Source organism: Carcharhinus amblyrhynchos, chromosome 4, assembly GCF_965287045.1.
Source record: "Carcharhinus amblyrhynchos chromosome 4, sCarAmb.v2.hapA, whole genome shotgun sequence".
Classification (NCBI taxonomy): domain Eukaryota; kingdom Metazoa; phylum Chordata; class Chondrichthyes; order Carcharhiniformes; family Carcharhinidae; genus Carcharhinus; species Carcharhinus amblyrhynchos.
The window spans coordinates 137,757,249-137,781,181 of NC_137327.1; the positions used below are offsets into that span (position 1 = coordinate 137,757,249).

Genomic DNA, 23,933 nt, shown 5'->3' on the forward strand with positions numbered 1-23,933 from the left:
CGTCTCCATTGACGACGCAAAGATCATCGCCAGGGGTTCTGCAATCTCTTCCCTCGCCTCCCACAGTATCCTGGGGTACATCCCATCTGGTCCCGGCGACTTATCTACCTTGATAGAATTCAAAAGTTCCAACACATCCTCCTCCTTAATATTCACGTACTCAATCCTTTCCATCTGCTGCAAATCCATAACAAAATCTCCCAGATCGGCTTCCACCGTGAATACTGAGGCGAAGTACTCGTTAAGCACCTCCGCCATTTCTTCTGGTTCCACACAAACCTTTCCCCCCTCACCTTTTATCGGTCCTATCCCTTCTCTTCTTATCCTTTTACCTTTCACATATTTATAGAAGGCCTTGGGATTCTCCTTAATCTTACTCGCCAAGGTCTTCTCATGACCCCTTCTGGCTCTCCTAATTTCCCTTTTAAGTTCCCTCCTACAGTCCTTATACTCCTCAAGATCTTTAACATCTCCTAATTCCCTGAACCTCTTGTACACCTTCCTTTTCTTCCTGACTAGGTTCAACACATCCTTTGTGCACCACGGTTCCCTCGACCCACCAAAACCCCCTCGTCTCATCGGAACAGTTGGAGCAGATACTGAACCGGGTTGACATGTGTTGTTAATTTTGACTTGAGGGTCTTAAGAGTTTCTGACTGGGGCAGGTTGTTATCACGTCTCTGTCTCTTTCAGACTTACTTAAGGCCAAAGCATTCTGAAGCTTGAGCAAAGTGATTACCAAATGGTTGGATGTCATCCAATGTGTGCTGTAGGAGTACAGTCATTGGCAGACAAGAGTAGCTGTTCTGTGATCTTTGTGTCAGGCTAGGCTTTTTCAAAATCAGCATTTGCAGACTCACCCACAGGCTTTGAAGAAAGGGCAACATGATGGCACAGTGGTTTGCATTGCTGCCTCACAGCGCCAAGGCCTCAGGTCACTGTCTGTGTGGAGTCTGCACATTCTCCCTGTGTCTGTGTGCGTTTCCTCTGGGTGCTCCAGTTTTCTCTCGCAATCCAAAGATGTGTGGGTTATGTTAAATTGACCCTGGTGTCAGGGGATTAGCAGGGTTAATATGTGGGGTTACAGGAATAGGGCTAGGGACAGTTTGTGGTCGGTGCAGTCTCAATCGGCCAAATGGCCTCCTTCTGCACTGTAGAGATTCTATGTATTAACAAAGAACAAAGAACAACCCAGCACGGGAAACAGGCCCTTCGGCCCAACGAGCCCGCGCCGCCATTTTAACATAATGAGTGCCCTCCTCTACCCATGACCTTTGTCTACACCTATTGGGGAAGATTGAGGGAAGACTAATTTAGGGACAATTTGTTACACCAATCAGCCTAAGAGCACGTTTTTTGGGATATGAAAGTATGAAGTTTGTCTCAAACCGAAGGTCAAAGCCTAGCCTATAGTGGCTCTCACATCACTGCTCCATGACTGAGGATTGGATAACTTACCCGCAACACATAACGCAAGGAGATGACTTCCACCTTCAATGCTTCCGATCTTTCGCAAACATCATGTAGCAAGACAAGTATCCTTCACACTGAAGTTAATGCAAGGTCTGCATACTGGGTATCAAATGTATGTTCATCAGGGTTCAGTCTTGCTGAGTTGACCATACAGAAGATTTCCCTATACTAAAGGTACACTCAAGCTGAGGATAGAGAACTGCACCACAGGGCATCCCAAACTCAGATACAAAGCCAATTTCAGAGCCCGTGAGTTGGGCCCTACTGAATGGAGAAAAACAACCTTGCTCAGATCCAAACGGACAAGTCTCTGCCACTATTGGAGTGCGTATCTTTTGAGGACAAGTGAGCACGCCGTTTAGCTTGTGTCTTCATCCCACCCCTCCAACAGGCACTGCATCTATAATATTTGCAATCAGATCTACGAATCAAGACGTGATTTAACATCACATAAGAGACACAATCAACCTAGAAGGTGAATGATTTGTCTCCTTACTAACACTCATCTGTCAAACATTGAGGGAATCCACCATCATCTAGATAAGAGTTACAGAAATGTTGGAAAAAAATGCAGGCTATCAGTTAAATTTTAGGTTCGAGATACTCAGGGCCAAGATCCATCTTCCAGTCTGTTTCTTCGTTTTTTTTGTAAATAAAGTTTTATTGTTTTAGGAAATTATTACAATTCATATTCATTCTACCCAGTTATTACGTGCCTCTGAACACATAACGTGACTGGAAAAGACTTTGAGCCTGTATTCCTTAAAATGTGCAATTTAAGGTTTGCTGAGAAATTGGCTATTTTCTGTTTGTTTAATTTTTGCGGGGTGACCATTTAATGGGATCACTCCAATTAGAAGTTATTTTTCATCACATTCTCCCAGCTCCTACAGCAGGAAGAAGCCCATGTGAAGTTTCTAAGCTGTAGATTCAGTGTAACTGTCTATTTCAGCTCCTTAATGCAGCTTTATTTTATATATATTATATACACACACAAAGACTTCACAGGAACAGCATTAGGAACATAGCAAGGAAGATCATTTAACTGATAATTCAATATCAGGGAGCTTGCCAGCTGGCCAATTTATGCAGCATGTAGCTGAAAGAGGTTTCCAATTTAATCCCTCCTCTGTGCTAAATTAGCTGATTACATGTAAAGTGGTAATAGATGCTAATATTGGTATCAATATCTCTGTTTGCACAGGATAAGAACCAGCCAAGTTTCCCACTCCAAATTAACATACAGTGACCCATGTTAAAAAGTATCATACATGTTACATGTTAACACAGAAAGATGCATGACCAATTGGCCCAAAGTGTCCATGTCAGCCTAAAAAGAGGGATCCAGCCTAATCCCACCTTCCAGCTCCGTAGCCTGGTAGGTCACAGCAAGTGCATATGCAAGTAATTTTTTTAAAATGGGGTGAGGCTTGTGCCTGAGGGCTGTGCCCCTCCGCCCTCCCCTCCCCCCCTTCCAGAATCGTACCTTAGCAAGAGTCAGTGTCTCAGGGAAAACGTGAGGAGAAAATAAAACTGGAGGGGAGCATCTGTTTAGTTTCTTTGAAAGAGCTATCCAATTAATCCAATTAGTCCCATTGCTCTGCACATTCCCCAGCAAATACTACCTTTTCAAGTTTTAACCAATTGGCTTCAGTATGCAAGATGCAATTATGCAAATTTAGTTGTCAACAACTGATGAATCACTTGATGTTCTTAACTGGAGAAATGCTTGAGTAAGTGCATCTTTCATGAGGAGAAATGTTACATTTCAGATTTGGAGGCTGTGAAATTTCTCCAGTACACAATTCCAGTGATTGCTTCTGTGCTATTTGATTCCAAGATTCAATATTCCTTTGATTATTTTGTTCATGAGAGGTGAAAGTCACTGGCAAGGCCCAGTATTTGTTGCCCATTCTTTATTGCGCTTGAGAAGTTAGTGGTGAGCCAGATCTTGAACCGCTGCAGTCTATATGGTGCAGATACACCCACAGTGCTGTGAGGGAGGGAGTTCCAGGTTCTTGACCTAGTGACAGTAACAGGACTGCAGTATTGTTCCAAGTTTGGATAGAGAGACATTGTTCCTGCATGTCTGCTGTTGCTATCCACGATGATGGCATTGCTGCTACTGCCTCAGTACTCAATGCTGACAACTGCCAGTTTCCAGATGCAATTTTACAACTCATCCACTTCATCCTAGACCACAATGTCTTTACCTTCAACAACCAGTTCTTCATCCAGACACACAGAACAGCCATGGGAACTAAATTGGTACCTCAATATGCCAACATCTTCATGCACAGGTTCGAACAAGACTTCTTCATCGCACAGGACCTTCAACCGACGCTATACAGTAGATACATCGATGACTTTTTCTTCCTTTGAACTCATGGTGAACAATCACTGAAACAACTCTATGATGACATCAACAAGTTCCATCCCACCATCAGACTCACCATGGACTATTCTCTGGAATCAGCTGCATTCTTGGACACACTCATCTCCATTAAGGATGGTCACCTCAGCACCTCACTGTACCGCAAGCCCACAGACAATCTCACAATGCTCCACTTCTCCAGCTTCCACCCTAAACACATTAAAGCAGCCCTCCGTATACATAGGAACTGCTCAGATGAGGAGGATCACAACAGACACCTCCAGACGCTGAAAGATGCCCTCATAAGAACAGGATATGGCACTCGACTCATCGATCGACAGTTCCAATGCGCCACAGCAAAAACCCGCACCAGCCTCCTCAGAAGACAAACACGGGACATGGTGGACAGAGTACCCTTCATCATCCAGTACTTCCTCAGAGCAGAGAAGCTACGACATCTTCTCCGGAGCCTTCAACATATCATTGATGAAGACAAACATCTCGCTAAGGCCATCCCCACACCCCCACTTCTTACCTTTAAACAACCACACAACCTCAAACAGACCATTATCCACAGCAGACAACCCAACCTTCAGGAGAACAGTGACCACAATACCACACAACCCTGCCACAGCAACCTCTGCAAGGTGTGCCAGATCATTGACACGGATGCCATCATCTCACGTGAGAACACCATCCACCAGGTACACGGTACATACTCTTGCAACTCGGCCAATGTTGTCTACCTGATACATTGCAGGAAAGGATGTTCCGAGGCATGGTACATTGGGGAGACTATGCAGGCGCTACGACAACTGATGAATGATCAGTCACCAGGCATGGGAGTTCTCTTCCTGTTGGGGAACACTTCAGCGGTCACGGGCATTTGGCCTCTGATCTTTGGGTAAATGTTCTCCAAGGCGGCCTTCACGACATATGACAGCGCAGAGTCGCTGAGCAGAGACTGATAGCCAAGTTCCGCACACACGAGGATGGCCTCAACCGGGATCTTGGGTTCATGTCACACTATCTGTAACCTCCATGACTTGCCTGAGCTTGCAAGATCTCACTAACTGTCCAGGCTGGAGACAATACACATCTCTTTAACCTGTGCTTAATGCTCTCTCCACTCAAGTTGTCTGCATCTTTAGGACTTGAATAGCTGTAAAGACTCACATTCTAATCAGTATTCTATAAACTGTGTGTGTGCCTTTGTATGCTCTGTTTGTGATCAGAACTCCCCATTCACCTGACGAAGGGGAAAAGTCTCGAAAGCTAGTGGTGTTTGCCTCCAAATAAACCTGTTGGACTTTAACCTGGTGTTGTGAGACTTCTTACTATCCTCGGACAATCCAATAGTTTCCTTATAAAAGCAAATTACTGTGGATGCTGTAAACGGGGTTGGGGGGCGGGGAGGCGTTATGCTACAACTATACCGGACCTTGGTGAGACCACATTTGGAATATTGTGTTCAGTTCTGGTCACCTCACTATAAGAAGGATGTGGAAGCATTGGCAAGAGTGCAGAGGAGATTTACCAGGATGCTGCCTGGTTTGGAGGGTAGGTCTTATGAGGAAAGGTTGAGGGAGCTGGGGCTTTTCTCTTTAGAACGGAGGAGGATGAGAGGCAACTTAATAGAGGTTTATAAGATGATGAGGGGATAGATAGAGTGGACGTGCAGAGACTATTTCCTAGAGTGGATGTAGCTGTTACTAGGGGGCATAACTATAAGGTTCATGGTGGGAGATAGAGGAGGGATGTCCGAGGTAGGTTCTTTACTCAGAGAGTGGTTGACTGCTGTGATAGTGGAGTCGGACACTTTAGGAACTTTCAAGCGGTTATTGGATAGGCACATGGAGCACACCAGAATGATAGGAAGTGGGATAGCTTGATCTTGGGTTTGAACATAGCTCGGCACAACATTGAGGGTCGAAGGGCTTATACTGTTCTATGTTTCTATGCTGGAATCTGAAACCGAAGGAGAAAATGCTGGAAAATCTCAGCAGGTCTGGCAGCATCTATAAGGAGAGAAAAGAGTTGACATTTCAAGTCCAAATGACCCTTTGTCAAAGCTGACAAAGCATCATCTGGACACTCTATAAGTGACAACAGGTTAAAAGCTACCAAAACAGCAATGAATTCCACTAAAGGAAACAAATACTGCGGTGGATAATATTTCTGGACTAGAGAGCTAAAGGTCTGGAAGAATGGGTTCAAATCCTACCAGTGCAAATAAGTAACAATACAGATCATTTTCAGCAAGTTGAGTAGTCTAGATCAGTAAAAAATATCAGCCTGATTAAAAAAGAACCTCTCTCAGGCAGGTCACCCTCCTGTCATCTTCGCAAAACATCTCAAAAAGGGTGATTTATTCTTTCTCCCATTCTTCAGTTTTGATTCTGCCAGCTTAGAGCTGTAAATTGTAGCTATAATTTGTTGAACACTGTGCAATTATGTAAAGGAACAAAAAAAAATCCAACGTGGCACTAAAATTCTACCAATTGAAGGTTTGTTTAGTGAAGAACCCAGGGCGACTGAATCTGAGCTGCTCTGTCAAAAAACCAAACTCCACTCGCATCATGAATTTCTCCAAATTGCAACCAGATAATTGCCTATGTCTCAAATTTAAATTAACATAAAACAATCCCACTCAATGCAAAACAGAAAACACTGGCCAAAACCTGTTTTACAGTCATTACGTTTCCTGTTAGGCTACAATCGTGCTCTCGGTGAAATGTGACAGTGGGCTGACTGATTATAAATTACATTTCTCACTGCGTTCTGGAAATCCTGACACGACAACTCTGTACATCTGGGTCTGCAACAGCAGAAAACAGAAAGCCTCATCGACCCTTTTGAATACTGTCGTAATACATTTAGTTGTTCAGTCCTGTCACTGCTGTGTTAATTATTCACTCCAACACACTCAGATTGTGATTGTTTCTTTTCACACTCCAGCTGAAGTTGAAACTTTTACCTTAGTGATAAATCGGACTGACAAAAAACCATAACAGCATCTTAGTGGGAGCACCACATCCATGTTCTCCTTAAAATAAATCAAAAAGGAAACGGATTTCAGAGGTCAATATATTCCCAAGCTTTCCTTCATCCTTAAAGACAATCTACAAACTATTGCATAAAGTAAATGTTTCAACAACTGTGTCTGTTTTAAATGATACACTGTCATCCAAATTGTCCACTGGGACCTATTAATGGTCATTGGCAAGGCAGTACATGGTTGCCACCTGCCTAAATACTAATGTACAGAACTCAGCTGATTTTAGACAGTCAGTTTATCTCAATAGGATGTGATTTGAAATGATTTATTACTGTCATATGTATTGGGATACAGTGAAAAGTATTGTTTTTTTGTCCGCTATACAGCGTTATCTGTGTGACACAGTGGTTAGCACTGCTGCCGCACAGCGCCAGGGACCCAGGTTCAATTCCACCCTCGGCTCACTGTCTGAATGGAGTTTGCACATTCTCCCCGTGTGAGTGTGGGTTTCTTCTGGGTGATCTAGTTTCCTCCCACAGTCCAAAGATGTGCAGGTTAGGTTGACTGGCCATGCTGAATTGATCCTAGTGCCAGGGAGATCAGCAGGTAAATGTGTGACGTTATGGGAATAGGCCTGTGTGGGATGTGGTCGGTACAGATTCGATGGGCCAAATGGTCTCCTTCTATACTGTAGGGATTCCATGATAGTATGAAAACATACCATTCATAAAGTACATAGGGGAGAAGGAAAGGAGAGGGTGCAGCATATAGTGTTACAGTTAAAGGTAGGGTGAGGAGAAAGATCAGCTTAATATATGATTGGATCATTCAGAAGTCTGATGACAGCAGGAAGAGGCTGTGCTAGAGTTGGTTGGGGCATGTTTTCAGATTTTTCTACCTTCTCTTCTTTGGAAGAGAGTATGTCCAGGGTTCGTGGCATCCTTGATTATGCTGGCTGCTTTCCTGAGGCAGTGACAAGCGTAGATGGAATCAATGGATGAGAGGCTGGTTTGTGTGATGGATTGAGCTTTATTCACAATGCTTTGTAGTCTGTTGCAGGTCTTGGTCAGAGCAGGAACCATATGTTGGGACTTTGCCAGAGTGGGAAAGTAAATCTAGGAGTAATTTAATGCTCCTACTAACATTTAAAGCTGACCTAAACATTTACTTTTGTCAAATTCTCTCAACCTCAAATTGCAGCATGGAAAATTAATTGTCATTTGTCACTATGAAAATACAATACCCTTCAATGAATCAACTGAGTAATGTAGAACAGGAACGCTCTTTACCAAGTCAATTGACCTCAACCAATCGCTGATAAAAAGCAGTGTAATCAGCTACAGTATTCCGTAGGGATAGGCAGGTAAAGTTGACCAGTGTTCCCACTCCTGACTGCTATCCAGAGAGCCTTGCTAGAATTATACATCTGTCTGAAATTACGTAACTCGCTGTGATGCTGCAGTTAAGAACTGGATCAACATTTGATTCTCCAGACGCAATGACTGAAATGGTTGTTTATGCTAGACAGCAGCTGGCTCTCATCAAACCAACACTCAGAAAGTGATAAAAGTAAATTACTGCAGATGCTGCAATCTGAAATTTGAAGAGGGCACAGAAAAGACTTACCAGGATGTTGCCTGGTACGGAGGGCATTAGCTATGAGGAGGTTAGTTCTCACTAGAACAGTAGAGGTTGAGGGGCGACCTGATAGAAGTCTACAAGATTATGAGAGGCATGGACAGAGTGGATAGTCAGAAGCTTTTTCCCAGGGTGGAAGAGTCAATTACTGGGGGGCACAGGTTTAAGGTGTGAGGGGCAAAGTTTAAAGGAGATGTACGAGGCAAGTTTTTTCAAAAAAAAGACGTGGGTGCCTGAAACTCATTGCTGTGGGAGGTAGTGGAAGCAGATATGATAGTGAGTTTTAAGGGGTGTCTTGACAAATAAATGAATAGGGTGGGAATGGAGGGAGACAGTGGAAGGGTAGGGAATTTTAGTTCAGTCAGGCAGCATGGTCGGTGCAGGCTTGGAGGGCCGAAGGGTCTGTTCCTGTGCTGGAATTTTCTTTGTTCTTGTTCGGAAAAGGCTGGAAAATCTCAGCAGGCCTGACAGCATCTGAATCTGGATGACTTTTCAACAGAAAGTGATGTCAGCTTTAAGAGAGGACAGGGGGATATCAGATGAAAAAAAAAGATCTTCAAGACATCTCTCTGGTGTCATCACCATTTTCTTATTTTAAGATTGAAAGTCTTTTGTCTGATGTCAAATCCTCTCATCTAAAAGTAAGATCTTAGTGAGTGTCACATCTCTAAATGTCAGAATCCATGAATGACACTAACATCTACATGTTTCTGAAATTCATAGAACCAAACGACTAATTGGAAATAGATCAAAAATATCAAAAAGTATTAGTGAGGAATAGGCAACCCTTGAAATTCAGCAAGCTCTTCAATTCGCTCAAAGCAGCAATACATGAAAGTAGCACAAACCAACCAGTCAAATCATCTCCTCACAATCTTTTCAGACACCATTTTCTTCTTCACACATGAGCGTATCAATCACATATAGAATTTGTAACATAAGACACAAAAATATTACAAAACTCTGAAAAGGATTGTGAAACCTGTCCATGAAATTGGTTGTTTAAGTTTAGAAATGCCTGTGCACATTCTCCCCCGTTTATGCCTCCACCAAATGTAAGGCTTGAATTAGATATTGGACCTGACCCTTGTGTGTTGAGGATTCCTGACTGCCGTGGGTAAGTCCTGGGTTGGAGGAGTTTTGGTTTTTGCGATGCTCCTCCAATAATCAGTGCATCACAGCAACTCAGAGCACGTGAGATGTTTGCTGTAGGGTTGGTTTAGCTCAGTTGGCTGGACAGCTGGTTATTGATGCGAAAGCAACACCAACAGCGTGAGTTCAATTCCTGCACCGGCTGAGGTTTTTCACAAAGGCCCCACCTGAGGTGTGGTGATCCTCAGGCTAAATCATCACCAGTCATTACGGTGGCACAGTGGTTAGCACTGTGTCAAATCCTCTAATCACAGTGGTTAGCACTGTGTCAAATCCTCTAATCACAGTGGTTAGCACTGTGCCACAGGCCCGAGCTCAATTCCGGCCTCGGGTCACTGTCTGTGTGGAGTTTGCATATTCTCCCCATGGGTCGGCATGGGTTTCTTCCAGTTTCCTCTATGATCCAAAGGTGTGTGTGTTTGGTGGATTGGTCATGCTAAATTGCCTCTTAGTATCAGGGGGACTAGCCAGGGTAAATGGGGTTTTGGGGATAAGGCCTGGGTGGGATTGGTGCAGACTCGATGGGCCGAATGGCCTCTTTCTGCATTACAGTGATTCAATGATTCTATGCCAAATACACAGGAAAGGAGTGGGAAATTCTAGGCTAATTATACACAAGCGTGTGAGATGCATCTATGGATCTTCCATCAAAGTTAGAAAAGACAAGTGGAGAACCCCCACAGAAATCTACCCTTCAGTGCACAGTGCAAGCAGCATGAACATTTAGAGAAAGAAACCAAAGCGTTAAAAAACAGTAGTATTTCGCACACGTTTAAGTGAAGGTAGACAAGCCCCCAGGACTGGATGGAAAGCATCCCAGGGTTCTGAAAGAACTGGCAGAGGCGATAGTGGATGCCTTAGTAATTATTTATCAAAATTCGCTGGACTCCAGGGAAGTGCCAGGAGATTGGAAAACGGCTAATGTTACGCCGCTGTTTAAAAAAGGGGGCAGACAAAAGGCAGGGAATTATAGGCTGGTTAGTTTAACGTCTGTAGTTGGAAAAATGCTAGAATCCGTCATCAAAGAAGAAATAGCAAGGCACCTAGAAAAGAATGGTTTGATCGAGCAGACACAGCATGGATTTGTTAAGGGGAAGTCGCGTTTGACGAATTTATTGGATGTCTATGAGGATGTGACTAGTGCGGTAGACAGAGGGGAACCAGTGAACGTGGTGTTTTTAGATTTCCAAAAGCCTTTGATAAGGTGCCTCACAAAAGGTTAGGGTGCACAGAGTTGGGGGTAAGGTGCTGGCGTGGATAGAGGATTGGTTGGAAGCAGAGAGTTAGAATCAAATGGGTGCTATTCTGGTTGGCAGTTGGTGATTAGTGGAGTGCCGCAGGGATCGGTGCTGGGACCTCAGCCATTTACCATTTACATAGATGATTTGGAGGAGGGGGCTGAGTGTAGGGTGACAAAATTTGCTGATGACACAAAGATGAGTGGAAAAGCAAATTGTGTGGAGGCGAGGAAAGTCTGCAGAGGGATCTGGATAGGCTGAGCGAGTGGGCGAGGACCTGGCAGATAGAGTATAACATTAGCAAATGTGGTGTTATCCACTTTGGTAGAAATAATAGTAGGAGGGATTATCATTTAAAAGGCGAAAAGCTGCAGCATGCTACGGTGCAGAGGGACCTGGGGGTCCTTGCGCACAAATTGCAAAATCCCAGCCTGCAGGTGCAGCAGGTGATCAAGAAGGCGAATGGGATGCTGGCCTTTATAGCGAGGGGGATAGAATATAAAAGTAGGGAGGTCTTGCTGCAACTGTACAGGGTACTGGTGAGGCCGCAGCTGGAGTACTGTGTGCAGTTTTGGTCGCCGCATTTGCGGAAGGATATATTGGCCTTGGAGGGAGTGCAGAGGAGGTTTACTAGGCTGATACTGGAGATGAGGGGGTTGGACTATGAAGAGAGATTGAATAGACTGGGTCTGTACTCGTTAGAGTTTAGAAGACTGAGGGGGGATCTTATAGAGACGTATAAGATAATGAATGGGATAGATAGGGTAGAGGTAGAGAGATTCTTCCCGCTTAGAAAGGATAGCAGGACTAGAGGGCACAGCCTCAAGATAAGAGGGGGGCAGTTTAGATCAGAGTTGAGGAGGAACTTCTTCACTCAAAGGGTGGTGAATCTCTGGAATTCTCTGCCCGTTGAAGTGGTGGAGGCTGCCTCGCTAAATATATTTAAGACACGGGTAGATAGGTTTTTGGTAGGCAAGGGAATTAAGGGTTATGGGGAGAAAGCGGGAAAGTGGAACTGAGCCACGACAGATCAGCCATGATCTTATTGAATGGCGGGGCAGGCTCGAAGGGCTAGATGGCCTACTCCTGCTCCTATTTCTTATGTTCTTATGTAAGTAAAACTCGTGAGGTACTGATATCATACGAGATGAGTTTTTTTTAGCAGGAGCAAAGGAGACAAATGTTTCTGATGAGGCCACTCTGATAGTGAACCAGGGCATTGTGGCCAGAATGCCACCAATCGTCAAAGACCAGACCATTATGGGTGATCCCATTTTGAGGGCATAAGTCACTGGATGCTCCTCAGTGTCAGAAACCTCCTGGACAGTGCTTCAATTTGAGCTACACACCATCGTGGGGAGGAAAGTAACTTTAATAACAGTATAAATGTCATTGGGGGGTGGGGGGAGGAAAGGTTTGGGGAATATTGTATTTGCTGAGTACAGCAGCACAAACGTTATGTTATTCAGCTAGTAATGCAAAGGCCAACACTATTAATCTGGCCATGGGAATTCAAACCACATCCTGGCAGATTGTAAATTGAATTCAGTTCATTAAATACATCTGTGATAAAAAGCTGGCTACCGCAAAGACTGTAGCAAAAACCCAACTGGCTCATCGATGTTCACGAGGGAAGGAGATTGGCTGTCCTAGCCTGGTGTGGCAAGGCACGAATGCGGCTGACTCTTAAGAACATAGAACAGTCCTTCGGTCCTCAATGTTGTGCTGAGCTATGTCCAAACCCAAGATCAAGCTATCCCACTCCCTATCATTCTGGTGTGCTCCATGTGCCTATCCAATAACCGCTTGAAAGTTCCTAAAGTGTCCGACTCCACTATCACAGCAGGCAGTGTATTCCACACCCCAACCACTCTCTGAGTAAAGAACCTACCTCGGACATCCCTCCTATATCTCCCACCATGAATCTTATAGTTATGCCCCCTTGTAACAGCTACATCCACCCGAGGAAATAGTCTCTGCACGTCTACTCTATCTATCCCCCTCATCATCTTATAAACCTCTATTAAATTGCCTCTCATCCTCCTCCGCTCTAAAGAGAAAAGCCCCAGCTCCCTCAACCTTTCCTCATAAGACCTACCCTCCAAACCAGGCAGCATCCTGGTAAATCTCCTCTGCACTCTCTCCAATGCTTCCACATCCTTCTTATAGTGAGGTGACCAGAACTGCGCACAATATTCCAAATGTGGTCTCACCAAGGTCCAGTATAGTTGCAGCATAACCCCACAGCTCTTAAACTCAAACCCCCTGTTAATAAACGCTAAACTCTTAACTGCCCTATGAAATGGCCTAGGAAGCCACTAACCCAGCTCATCACCAATTCTTAGGGGTAACTAAAGTCTAGACAAGGCATGATTGTTCTGTTAGCAAGGCCCATATCTGGCGAATGAATTAGAAACAAAAGACAACTGAGTTTTGGATGTAGGACATCAAATAAATAATGTAAATAATAGGAAGAGGTTTTATGAAGGAGATATTTTACTGTTGCAAATTGCTAAACAAGCAATGTTACAAATATAAGATTTATAACTTAGTTTTTCCTTGGTTTTGGTTATGTTATATCTTGCTTCAGTTAATTTGCTGGTTTACGATGTAAGGGGAATTGCTATCATACTTTGTTTACAACAGGATCCATGGTAAACGTCAAAAATACATTCAAGTCCCAGGTGGTCTCTGAGCTGTGCTGTGTTATATTTAATAGAATAAAAAATGTTCCAAAAAAGCAAGTCACTTGAATGGACAGAAAAAAATGTATATAAAATAACATTAGACTAACTGTACTTAGAAATGTTTTAAAGGTTATTTGATGATATTCACTTTACCAGTTATAAATCTTTAATAAGTGGACTTACGTTGAGAATGCATTGTTTTGCTTCTCACACCGTATTCCCTTGCAATGATTGGGTTCCTCAGAAGCACTGGTCTCATAGTAAAAGTACAGCTGATTCAGTCCATTTGCAAATGCGAGCAGCACCAGGCAATAAATGAAGAGGAACTTGAGAATGTCAAGGAGCATACGGCCCAGCGAAATCTGTAGTGGTCCCAGGTGAGAGTTCGCAGTGAAAAGCGAGATCAACCGAAGGGAGCTGAAGATATTGGCTATTGCAAACAGGGCTTCTGCAATCAGCGTTGGGTGCCACATTTCCCACTCCTCACGAGGGCGTGAACCATTGTACTTTAAAACAAAGCAACAGGTTAGGGCTGGAAAATCTAATTAACTGTCTAGATGAATTCAGCATTTAACAAGCGATACGCTGCTTCCTAATTCTGAGATTGGAGATCCTGTTAAGTTTTGGAAAGTAAAGTCACTTCACACCTCTCCCCCACCTCACTGGTCTGGAGAGGAAAGTCAGATGTTTCATTCCTTTTGAGTTTATCATCAACTTGTAGCAACATAAATAGCAAACTTGTACATCCCTTATCAGTCAAACTGCCTCATAGCCAATGTGATTGGCCATAAAATGGACTTATCGTAGAATCCCTACAGAGCAGAATGAGGCTATTCGGCCCTTCGAGCCTCCATCGACCACAATCCCTAGCCCTAACCCCCAACCCCAAGTATTTACCCTGCTAATCCCCCTGACACTAAGGGCTAATTTAGTGCGGACAATCCGCCTAACCCACATATCTTTGGAGTGTGGCAGGAAACTGGAGCTCTGGAGGAAACCCACACAGACACAAGGAGAATGTGCAAACTTTGCGCAGACACACACACACACACACACACACACACACAAACAGTCACCCAAGGCTGGAATTGAACCCAGATTCCTAGTGCTGTGAGGCAGCAATGCTAACCACTGTGCTACCATGCCACCCTATGTTAGCCCATCGAATTTCACCCAGGGAATGTGAGCCTTCCTTCTGTGAAACGTAGTTTTGTTTGCTGTGCCCTTTTCACCAGCATTTCCCCATGCTGCCACCCTTGTACTCCAGCCCGAAGGATGGGGCTGTTGGATTCATGCCCGTGTCTAAATCTGCTATCAACGTCAATTTAACAGCAAGAGCTACCACACAGAAACCCTAGCCACGTTAAGTGCACTTACATTCCAAATTCAATTTCATTCCTAGAACCAACTGCCTCATTTAACAGCCCTGAAAAGAAATGATAAAACCTACTGATAGAAGATCAGTAGCAGCTAAAGCTGGAGAAAAAACCATTGAACAGTCCAATGTTCTCCCACTGAAGCTATCAAACTGCTTTAGGAACCAATGTCTATAATACCCAAAGGCTGGAAATCTCTTGCTGTACCACTGACTAACAAAAAAAAACACCAAAATAGGAGAAATCCTATTCATTGTAACAAAAACTCTGAAAAAGGCATGTTTTCTTTTTTGAATGTGAAAACTTATTGATGTGACACTAATGAGGTAAAACAAGCCTGCTCTTGTGTCAGCAGCCAACTGATGATGCAGTACTGGTTCGGGATTCTTGCTGCAAAATTCCGTTTTGTATTATCTGATTGTCGGGTACGCACTTATTTTGCTACCAAAATGCCATCCAACCACACACAAAAACTTCTGGCTGGGATGCCCTGGGTATAATTTTGGTGAGGTTGTTAACATGGAAGTATGTGCCAGAAGGATGCAGAGTCGGCAGGTGGACTGTGGCATCAATCTACAATTTCATTTCAGCTTGTTACTTTCAACCTCAACTCTCCAGCAAACGGCTCTCAACCTTGGAGAGCTGAACATGTATTTAGGAGCCGGTAGGAACTGGATCCCTGCCCCTCCAACTCTGTGCAAAGAGATAGATCATCAACAGCTTTCAGGTTAGTTGCTCACTGATTTCTATCTGGTTCTAATAGAAGTGTTTGGAGGTTGGTATCACTTTTTGAACTTATTAAAGTTAGCAAGAACTGGTGTGAGGTGTGGTGAAGGTATTTGATCTCACTGCACCATTCTGCTCAGCCCACTACTGAGACTCTGATTATGAAGAGCAGATGTTTCTAACCTTGACCCGCAGCAAGATAAGGAGAATGAGCAGAGGCAGCACAGAGAATGACAAGTCGCTCCCAAGAGGGAAGAGGAGGGGAGAAGTATCCTCAGCAGAAGGCATGTTCACCCAGGAACTTCAGTGGGGGGAAGAGTGGGTGTGATGTTTCCATTTTCCGTAGATTTGATCTTGATTGGAATAATCAATATCACATGTATTAACTGACAGTGAAAAGTATTGTTTCTTGCATGCTATACAGACAAAACATATCATTCATAGATAAGGAAAGGAGAGATTGCACAATACAGTCATAGCTAGAGTGCAGAGAAAGATCAACTTAATGCAAGATAAGTCCATTCAAAAGTCTGATGCAGCAGGGAAGAAAATGTTCCTGAGTCAGTTGATATGTGACCACAGACTTTTGTATCTTTTTCCTGAAGGAAGAAGGTGGAAGAGAGAATGTCCGTGGTGCGTGGGGTCCTTAATTATGCTGGCTGCTTTGCCGAGGCAGTGGGAAGTGCGGACAGAATCAATGGATTGGAGGCTGGTTTGATTGATGGATTGGGCGACATTCACAATCTTTTGTAGTTTCTTGCGGTCTTGGGCAGAGGAGGTGCTCATTGAACTCTGCCACCTTCTGCAGCCTGAGTAAAGCCTTGTAGCAGAGCCAGGAGACTGTTGCCCCTAGCTGTGTACTGGCAGTGGCTGTGAAGGTGATCAGATGAAGAATTGTTTCACTCTGTTCTCTTTCCAGACTGCAGGAACAGACAACATATAGAACATCCCCCAGTTCACCATCCATTGTACTGTGACAGAGATCACTGTGAATACATTTCATTCATTCTCATTAGATTGAATCAGGCAATGAGAACATGGTTTTGCTTCTCCACAGTGGAGGGCACCATTGACAGCATAATTGGTGATTTACATGTGTCACATGTATTTTCAGAGATGTATCACCAATTCTACAGGATGGAGCCCCAGCAACCTGGCAGTGTTGGAGGACAGGTTTCTGGGATTCCCTGTAAGCCCCTTTTGTAAACGGGCAATAGTCTGAGCTTGTGTGGCAACAAGCTGCACTTCTATGGCAACAGATTTGGATTTCATGACCTCACTCGAAACTGCCAGTGAATTTACTCAGATGTTATCTGGTTTCCGCAGCGACATCAGCCAACAAACATTGCAGTGTCACTGGGTTCACAATGTTCTTGTGGGATTGGTTGCTAATTCCACACTGGGAAAGATGGAGGAAGTTGCACGCTGTGTGTGAAGGCATGTTCAGGATTGGTGCTGGACTCCACAGTGCTCCTTGGCTACAGGATCTCTGACAAGTCAACTAAAGCACAAAGCATTTCTCTGTACATACCCATCAGGCATTGTCTCTTCACCTCATCAATATCCGCACTTGAGTCCGCTATGGCAGAACCTGTCTTCCAGTGAGCTGGCATCTGTTCTACACTTACCCCCCCAGCCCTGACTGCATGCCTGGTATTTACCCGTGCACAAATACCACCTCTAAGCTACACCGTGAATTGCAGAGTGTCAGTGACTGAGCTGATGGCCGAGAGCACGAGATTGAGTCACAATATTTCTTCATCACCATCACCTCCTTCTTGCTCCTACACCATTGCCTGACCAGGCTGAAGTTCTTTGGTATCCGAAAGAAGAAAGTCAGGAGGCTGGGATTGTACTGATGGCAGTGTGGGAACAAGAGATGTAGCTTGAAAAAGAGAACAAATTGGGCAATGAGGAGGAAGTGCGATTAAGGATGCTTATCGATGAGTATAACATCATTACCCAGCTTTCAACCCACTGCTGCTCTCAGTATTGGCTGCTCCAATGATGGTGAGCATCATTCCCTTCATCAAGGAGAGGGCAGGCAGCGGGTCAGGTCCTGTTACTTACTGCCTGTCATTGTACACCAGCCAGCCCTGCGGGAGGGAGAGAAATGTGGGAGCATACTCCAATATGTTTGAGTAATGTTGGTTGTGGTTAAATAGATGGTAATGTGTGTGTGAGATGTGAAGCTTGCATCAGTGCCAACTGTGCAAGAGTGAGATGATGCCACGAATGTGAGGTATGAGTCATAGTTGATGGAGATTGTTGGTGAGTTCAGGGAGTTTGGTGAGTTTCTGAGCATTGGAAGCTAATGGTTCAGTTGTAAGGATGTGACATTTGGAAATGCATTCACTGACCTTCACCACTGTGTGAGGTTGTTGAACTTTGTGCAGCACTGCGTACAAATCCCTGGGGGCATTGACCATGTCAGAAATCTGCTGTCACTGCCTTCTGATTGGATTGGCAGCTTCTGGGTACAGGACAGGACGGGGGGTGCAATATCCTGAATTGGATGGGGATCCCGGCAGCAGCAGCTTCTAATTTTCATTTGCTGTCATGGGGTCCCACCACTGACCAAAGTGGACTCGATTCTCACTTGCGGCTCTGGCAGTGACACTCCACTCCCTGAACTTCACAATCCAGTTCCATATCTTATTAACTGACCTGAGACTGAAATAAGAACATAAGAACATAAATCTGGCTGACACTGTTCAAATATGGATGCACTTTGCACATGTCCCTGTGTTCTCGGAGGAGAAATGCTTGTGCTCAGCTGGACAATTTGCTGCCTGAATGAATGAGCAGCAACCTTTTGTACAAATTTTCACCTTGCTGTTGCAGTTTGTGTTTCATTTTGCCAATGGCAAAGCCTGCGGGAAGCATGCAGACTTTCCTGTGAAAGCATAGATCCAGCTGGGTGTATCACACCAAAGTACTTTACCACAGAAAGGTAGCAATAGTCTTCCTCCGGCAATTTCCCTTGATCAAAGCTGTTGCCAAATGTAGAGGCACCAAATAGAGAGGAGGCCCTTAGACAATGGGAAGCGGAGGCAGATTCAGGCGGTCCTTGCTGCTGAGGCTAAACAGATTGATTGATGCCTTGCCCATGGTGACTTAGACGAGGGAAAATGAACGTGAAAAGAAAGCAACAACTTGCTGTAAAATCTAAGCGCCTTTGTAAAAGAAAAATGTATTGAAAGTTCATAAACAAAACTAATTATAAGACAGTGTCTTAGTAGCAGCAATTAGAGAGGAATGTCAGCAACTGCAAGTAACAAAAGGTAAAATATGGGAGTAAAAAGACATGGTCCTGGGACTCAGGGATAGCAATAGAGAAATCCTACTCACTCAATCAGGGATTAGTGTAAAATAAAGATAGGTCTTGTAGGTCCTACAAGGATGCATAAATAAAAAAAAACAGGAAAGGCGAAAGAAGAATCTGACCTGGTTTAATCATTGGATACAAGATGGACATCCTCCTTAATCCTATTCCTCACCCCCCACTATGCAATTCCAACCCCCTCCCTGCTTGCTTGTTGGGACATAACTGGCTGTCTGTTAAGTAAGGACATTTTTAACACCAAGTGGTGTGATGACTGTAAAGGAAAATGCTCAGGAACAAATAATAAAGAGAAAGGCCATAAAAACCATTTAGTGCACTGAGGCCGATGACATTGAAACTGCCTGTTTATAGCTGCAGGAACCAAATACAAATTAAAAATTCCCTGGGATTGATCTATTAATGAATCTACAGACTGCTCACCATCCCTCAACACACAATTCCCCTGGGCTAATTAACATAGTGGTATATCGAATTGAATAGTTCTAAGTAACGTCTTTAAATACAGCACTGTGAATGCACCAGTTGCTAACGCTCTGAATTCATCAGTTCCAATTGCTTCCAACACACCCACCACCCGTATCTCATTCTTTCGCATATATCTCAAGATATCTCTCAACATAGTTCACATTTAGCTGGATACCATTTACAGTTGTACTATTGAATTTCTCTTTAAAACAGGAACATAGCACCAAGAAATTTTTTCTTTTTATTATGTACCTTTTGTTACTTTTATTTCCAATCAAAAATCCAATTTGGCCCAAACAAAGTCTCCATATGAGAAACATTACAGATCCAAGCTGACAAGACAGTCCATACTCCTGCCTTGGGTTCAGTCAGAGCAGATCCAAGCTGATAGGATGAGGCATTACACCCTCTCCCAGGCTTGATCTGAGCTTCATCTTAGCCAAAAAGCCGAGATGGCTTTTTTTAAAGAATTGCTTCAAGTGACACCTCAGTGTAATCTCATTGGCTTTGACCAAGTGCCCGACCAGATATACACTTGATCTTAGCCAGAAGGCTGAGAAGCGAACATTGTACCAAGAAATTTCACACAGCTGTCAGTACAGTTTACTTGAAATTCCTGCAACAAGACATTGACTGACTCCTTACCTTCACATATGCAACAATCTTCAGTGTTATCGTGGCTAAATACAAGGAATTCATTGCAAAGTCCATCAGGTTCCACCAGTCATGTACATATTCCGTAAACCCACCATCCCACATTTCTTTGATTTCAGCCCATATAAAACCTGGAAAAAAAGATATCTTGCTGTATCTGTATATCTGACATTTTTCATTCAGATTTGCTTTTCACATGATTTAGCATTATTGTCTCCAGTTTTAATTCCTTCTGCTTTCAGACTGTTCCAGATGTGTTGTTTTTGCAGACTTGTTTTCAGTCTGTTCAGTTTTTGTAAGGCAGTAAGCTAAAAATAGTCAATCACAAACAGATTTTGATCAGGCATTTTAAACGTAGCTGAAATGATAAAGGGATTGGTATTAAGGTCACTACATTGTTTGATATTATTCATGTACTGGACTTGGGTATAAGAAGCAGAAGTGTGCAGAAGACACATGGATTCAAGGTCCAGTAAACAGTGAGAAGGATACTTCAGGGAGGAATAGAGATACTAGTGAAATTGGCAGAAACATGCAGATGTGAATTAATATGTCAAATGATGCATTTTAAAAGGAAGAATGAGGAGAGGGATATAAATTAAATGGTGCAATTTAAAGAGGAAATAGGACCATTCCTGGCAGGGGACAGTCAATGATCAGGCAGTGGACTAGAATAGTCCATTGCACTTGGGCTGTGCTGATGCCTGCGATCATGGTTTGCCTAAGCTAGGATAGAGTAAAGGATCAGGTAGCCATTGAGGTTAAACCAAGGCTTTATCTAATGCAATTTTTCAAAGCTATCTCCGCCCGTTGGTCAAGATGAAGCATTAGATCACGTCTGGGATGAGCTACAATGTCTCATCCTGTCAACTTGGATCTTGTTTGATTGTTGGGATGCAATGTCTTGGCAGCTTGGATCCAATTTGTCCCTGCTGTGGGAACCATAGTTGGACTTTGGCTTTGGACTTGGACTTGGCTTTTTTGATTAGAATTAAAGTACTAGAAGGGTAAAAGGAGGCAGAGAATCCACATACACAATACTTTGAAGGTGACAAGTTGATAATGCTGTTATCAATGCATAGGGAATTCCTGAGCTTAATGAACAGGAACATTCATTACAAAAGCAAGGAATTTGTGCTAAGCCATTGTAAATCACTGATTAGGCTTCAGCCAAAGTGTCCAATTCTGGACACCATGCTTCAGGAAGGCCATTAAAGCCTTGAAGATGGTGCAGAGGAAATTTAGTAGAATGGCATAGGGGTTGAGGGACTTCAGAGACTGAAGTAACTGAGCTTGTTCTCCTGAGAGCAGAGAATATTAAGGAAATATTTAATAGAGATATTAAAATATATGAAGAGCAGATGGGATGAAACTGTCCCAGTATTGGAGAGTCAATAACTAGACAACACTGGGTTACAATAATTGGTAAAAGAATGAGGGGACAGGAGGGAGAATTTTCTTCACATGAGTTGTTGGGCCAGATTTTACTGTTCAGTTGACGGTGAGGCTAAGGGCACATTTCTTTATTTGTAAATAGTACAGGTGAGGAACAGATGCATGTCTCAATGTAAATACCAACTGCAAAATGTGCCACTCCATTATTATGTGAAAAAGCTTTGACATATATTGGATACCAAGCAGATGCTGTATTTGTGCAGCAGATACAAAACTATGAAGCTGTTATTTCAAGAGTAAGTATATCTTTGACTATGTGATAAGTTTTAATTGTTTTTTTTTAGCAGTGAAAATGACCCATTACGTTATGGATTTAGATTTCTGATAGACAGGGGAATTAAGGGTTATGGAGAGAAAGCGGGAAAGTGGAACTGATCCACTTCAGATCAGCCATGATCTTATTGAATGGCGGGGCAGGCTCAAAGGGCTAGATGGCCTACTCCTGCTCCTATTTCTTATGTTCTTATGCCTCTTTCACTCAAGCATTAATTGTTTTTGCAGATCTAAAAAAATCTGAAATTTAGAATCTAAAAAAAAGGCATTTTTGTTTACATTTTCTTTTTGTCTCCCTCTTTTCCTCTCCTCTTCTTCTACCGGATTGTATATTGAATTCACCCCTTCTCTCAACCTTCCTCTGTTCATTTCTCAGTCTAACAATCTGACTGGTTCATGAGATACTGAGTTGATTACCCAGTTATTCAGGTTCGGATGCTGTTGCCTTTACTGCGCCATTAACAGCTTGCACTTTCCGACCTTTGTGGGTGCAGGAATAACCTGACCGATGGCAAATGCTCTACCACATCCCACACCAAGATCTGTGAGGTTATCACCTGGAGTGCATGACCTAAGGGAGAGGTGCAAGTAGACTCAAGTGATGCTGAAAGGTGAATTAGATACACACTCAAGAAGGAAAAGCTTGCTGGGCCATAAGGAACGAGTAGAGGTGTGCAACTAATTGGATGACTCTTTCAAGGAGACAGCATTTGCATGATGGGCTGAATGTTCTTCTGTACTATAATATTCTATTATATGAAACAATGATGTGTGACATCTTCTAAATGAAGAAGTGAGTGGGAAAAAGAGACTTTTTCTTTACCTAAAACCCACGGTAATATCATCCACTCGACAACAGTAGGGGGTGGCCCCTGCATGTGAAGGTCCGTCTTGACAATGTGCTGAGATGCCAACAACAGCAAGAAAAGGAATGTCAGGTAGGAGCCGGTGTGGCAGATGAACTTAATAAAAGGGTTCCGGATGAACAGTCCCAGCCTGCTCTTTGGAGCCACCAGATAAACCACGGAGAGTATTGGAAATAGAAACCCGATGGTAATGCAGGTTAGGAGCTTGACTGCCCAATGTCGCCGACGCCAGCCTGGGAATCCATCGTACCATAACGTGGCCAGTAATTGCTGGCAGTTTGGCTGAGCAACAAACTGTGAAGGAAACACAAATACATAAAATTAATAAATTCCGTACAATATTCTGGGTCTGTACTCGAGGGAGTTTAGAAGGATTTGGGGGGGTGGGTGGGGACGGATCTCATTGAAACTTACAGAATCCTGACAGACCTGGATAGAGTGGACGTAGGGAAGATGTTTCCAATTGTAGGAGAGACCAGGATCCGAGGGCCCAGCCTCAGGGTAAAGGGATGGCCCTTTGGATCAGAGATGAGGAGGAATTTCTTCAGCCAGAGGGTGGTGAATCTATGGAATTCACTACCACAGCAGCCAGATCATTGAGCTTATTTAAGACAGAGATAGATAGGTTCTTGATTGGTAGGGGGAAATCAAAGGTTATGGGAAAAAGGCGGGAGAATGGGGTTGAAAAACAGATCAGCCATGACTGAATGACAGGGCAGACTCAATGGCCCGAATTCTGCTCTGTTACCTTATCATCTTTTTTTTTTCATCTTTCGAGTTTGAAAAGTCCTCAATTCTAGGCATTTTTCTTCCCCTTGCCCCTCACGTCATTTGGACCCAAGAGTTCACTTGGCAGGGAGGGTGAAAAATCATATCCAGTGCCTCTGTCCATGTGGAAAAGCAGCTGGCCTTTCTCACTGCTTTCCTATGCTGCACAGCTGAGACCAGTCATTTGTATTTTAATGGAATCATTGGCACAATACTGGCTTCATCATCCCATGTCATAGCATATTAATCTTCCCAGTTACTGCATTGCCGGGGAGCTGTACCATCACACTACTAAGAGCTGTCTGTTTCTAATTAATCCAGGCAAACTCCACCCTGTTCCAATGACTAGTCCAGAAATAGCGCAGATGGTTTTTGCGATAATAGCTGACCTGTGCCAGGAGAATGAAGAGCTGTGCCCTTCTAGGTATATGATGTGGAGATGCT

The 23,933-nt window shown here is 43.6% G+C and overlaps 1 protein-coding gene across 1 annotated transcript in view; it reads right to left on the reverse strand.

Annotated features, from left to right (window-relative positions):
• LOC145342720 (short transient receptor potential channel 5-like) overlaps positions 1 to 23,933 on the reverse strand; it is a 120,602-nt gene that overhangs the window by 28,501 nt on the left and 68,168 nt on the right. Inside the window, exons 4-6 of the mRNA XM_080188280.1 lie at positions 22,679 to 23,015; positions 20,119 to 20,258; positions 13,744 to 14,066 (exon numbers count right to left, since the gene is read on the reverse strand). Of these exons, the coding sequence (XP_080044406.1) occupies positions 13,744 to 14,066; positions 20,119 to 20,258; positions 22,679 to 23,015 (800 nt within the window). The remainder of the gene's footprint in view (positions 1 to 13,743; positions 14,067 to 20,118; positions 20,259 to 22,678; positions 23,016 to 23,933) is intronic.